General features: G+C 52.0%; 1 protein-coding gene across 1 annotated transcript in view; it reads left to right on the plus strand.

Annotated features, from left to right (window-relative positions):
* Positions 1 to 335: 335 nt before the first annotated feature.
* slc45a2 (solute carrier family 45 member 2) overlaps positions 336 to 825 on the plus strand; it is a 23,503-nt gene continuing 23,013 nt past the window's right edge. The window contains exon 1 of the mRNA XM_066646391.1: positions 336 to 786. Within this exon, the coding sequence (XP_066502488.1) occupies positions 336 to 786 (451 nt within the window). The remainder of the gene's footprint in view (positions 787 to 825) is intronic.

Genomic DNA, 825 nt, shown 5'->3' on the forward strand with positions numbered 1-825 from the left:
TAGAAACATGCCAGAGTAGGAATTTCGGCAAAGCTGAAAGCTCAGAGAGAGAGAAAAAGGGAGAGGGAGAGAAGCTTCAGCGCATAATCAGTGTCACGTGTTTACAGCACTTGCTGTAGGCCTTGAGCAAGGCAAGGAGGGAAAAGAGGCTTTCTTCATTCATCCAAGTCAGGCAACTACATACTCCCTCAGTTCAGATCAGATCTTGAGGGCTTACTCAAGTGTTCGCTTTTGCACTCTGCTCACTCAGCTATGCAGTAGAGATTAGTAGGTGCAGGTTTGGGAAGTTAGGGAGGTTTTGGAGATTGTGGAGTGGTCAGTTAGCACTGTGAGCCATGACTCTGCTGAGTGAGGACAAGCCAACCAGGTTTCCCAAGCCGGGCAGCCACATCACAGCAATAGAGCCCTGCTCTGTGGACCATGGATCCAAGGGGGACTTGGTGGACTCCGCAGAGTCAGCCGTGTTCGAGGCTGTGGAGCCACCTCGAAGATCTAGAGGTAGACTTATAATGCATGGAGTGGTGATGTTTGGAAGGGAATTCTGCTACGCTGTGGAGGCAGCCTTCGTCACACCTGTTCTTCTTAGTGTGGGACTCCCTCGGAGCCTCTACAGCCTGGTGTGGCTCATCAGCCCCGTGCTGGGATTCATCCTGCAGCCTGTCATCGGCTCAGCCAGCGACTACTGCCGCTCCCGCTGGGGCCGCAGGAGACCTTACATTCTCTCCCTGGGAATTATGATGCTGGTGGGCCTCGCCCTGTTCCTCAACGGAGATGCTGTGGTTTCAGGTGAGAAATTACGTTTGAGTTTATTTAACTGAAAAAAGT

This window comes from Hoplias malabaricus, chromosome 15 (genome assembly GCF_029633855.1).
Source record: "Hoplias malabaricus isolate fHopMal1 chromosome 15, fHopMal1.hap1, whole genome shotgun sequence".
NCBI classification, from domain to species: domain Eukaryota; kingdom Metazoa; phylum Chordata; class Actinopteri; order Characiformes; family Erythrinidae; genus Hoplias; species Hoplias malabaricus.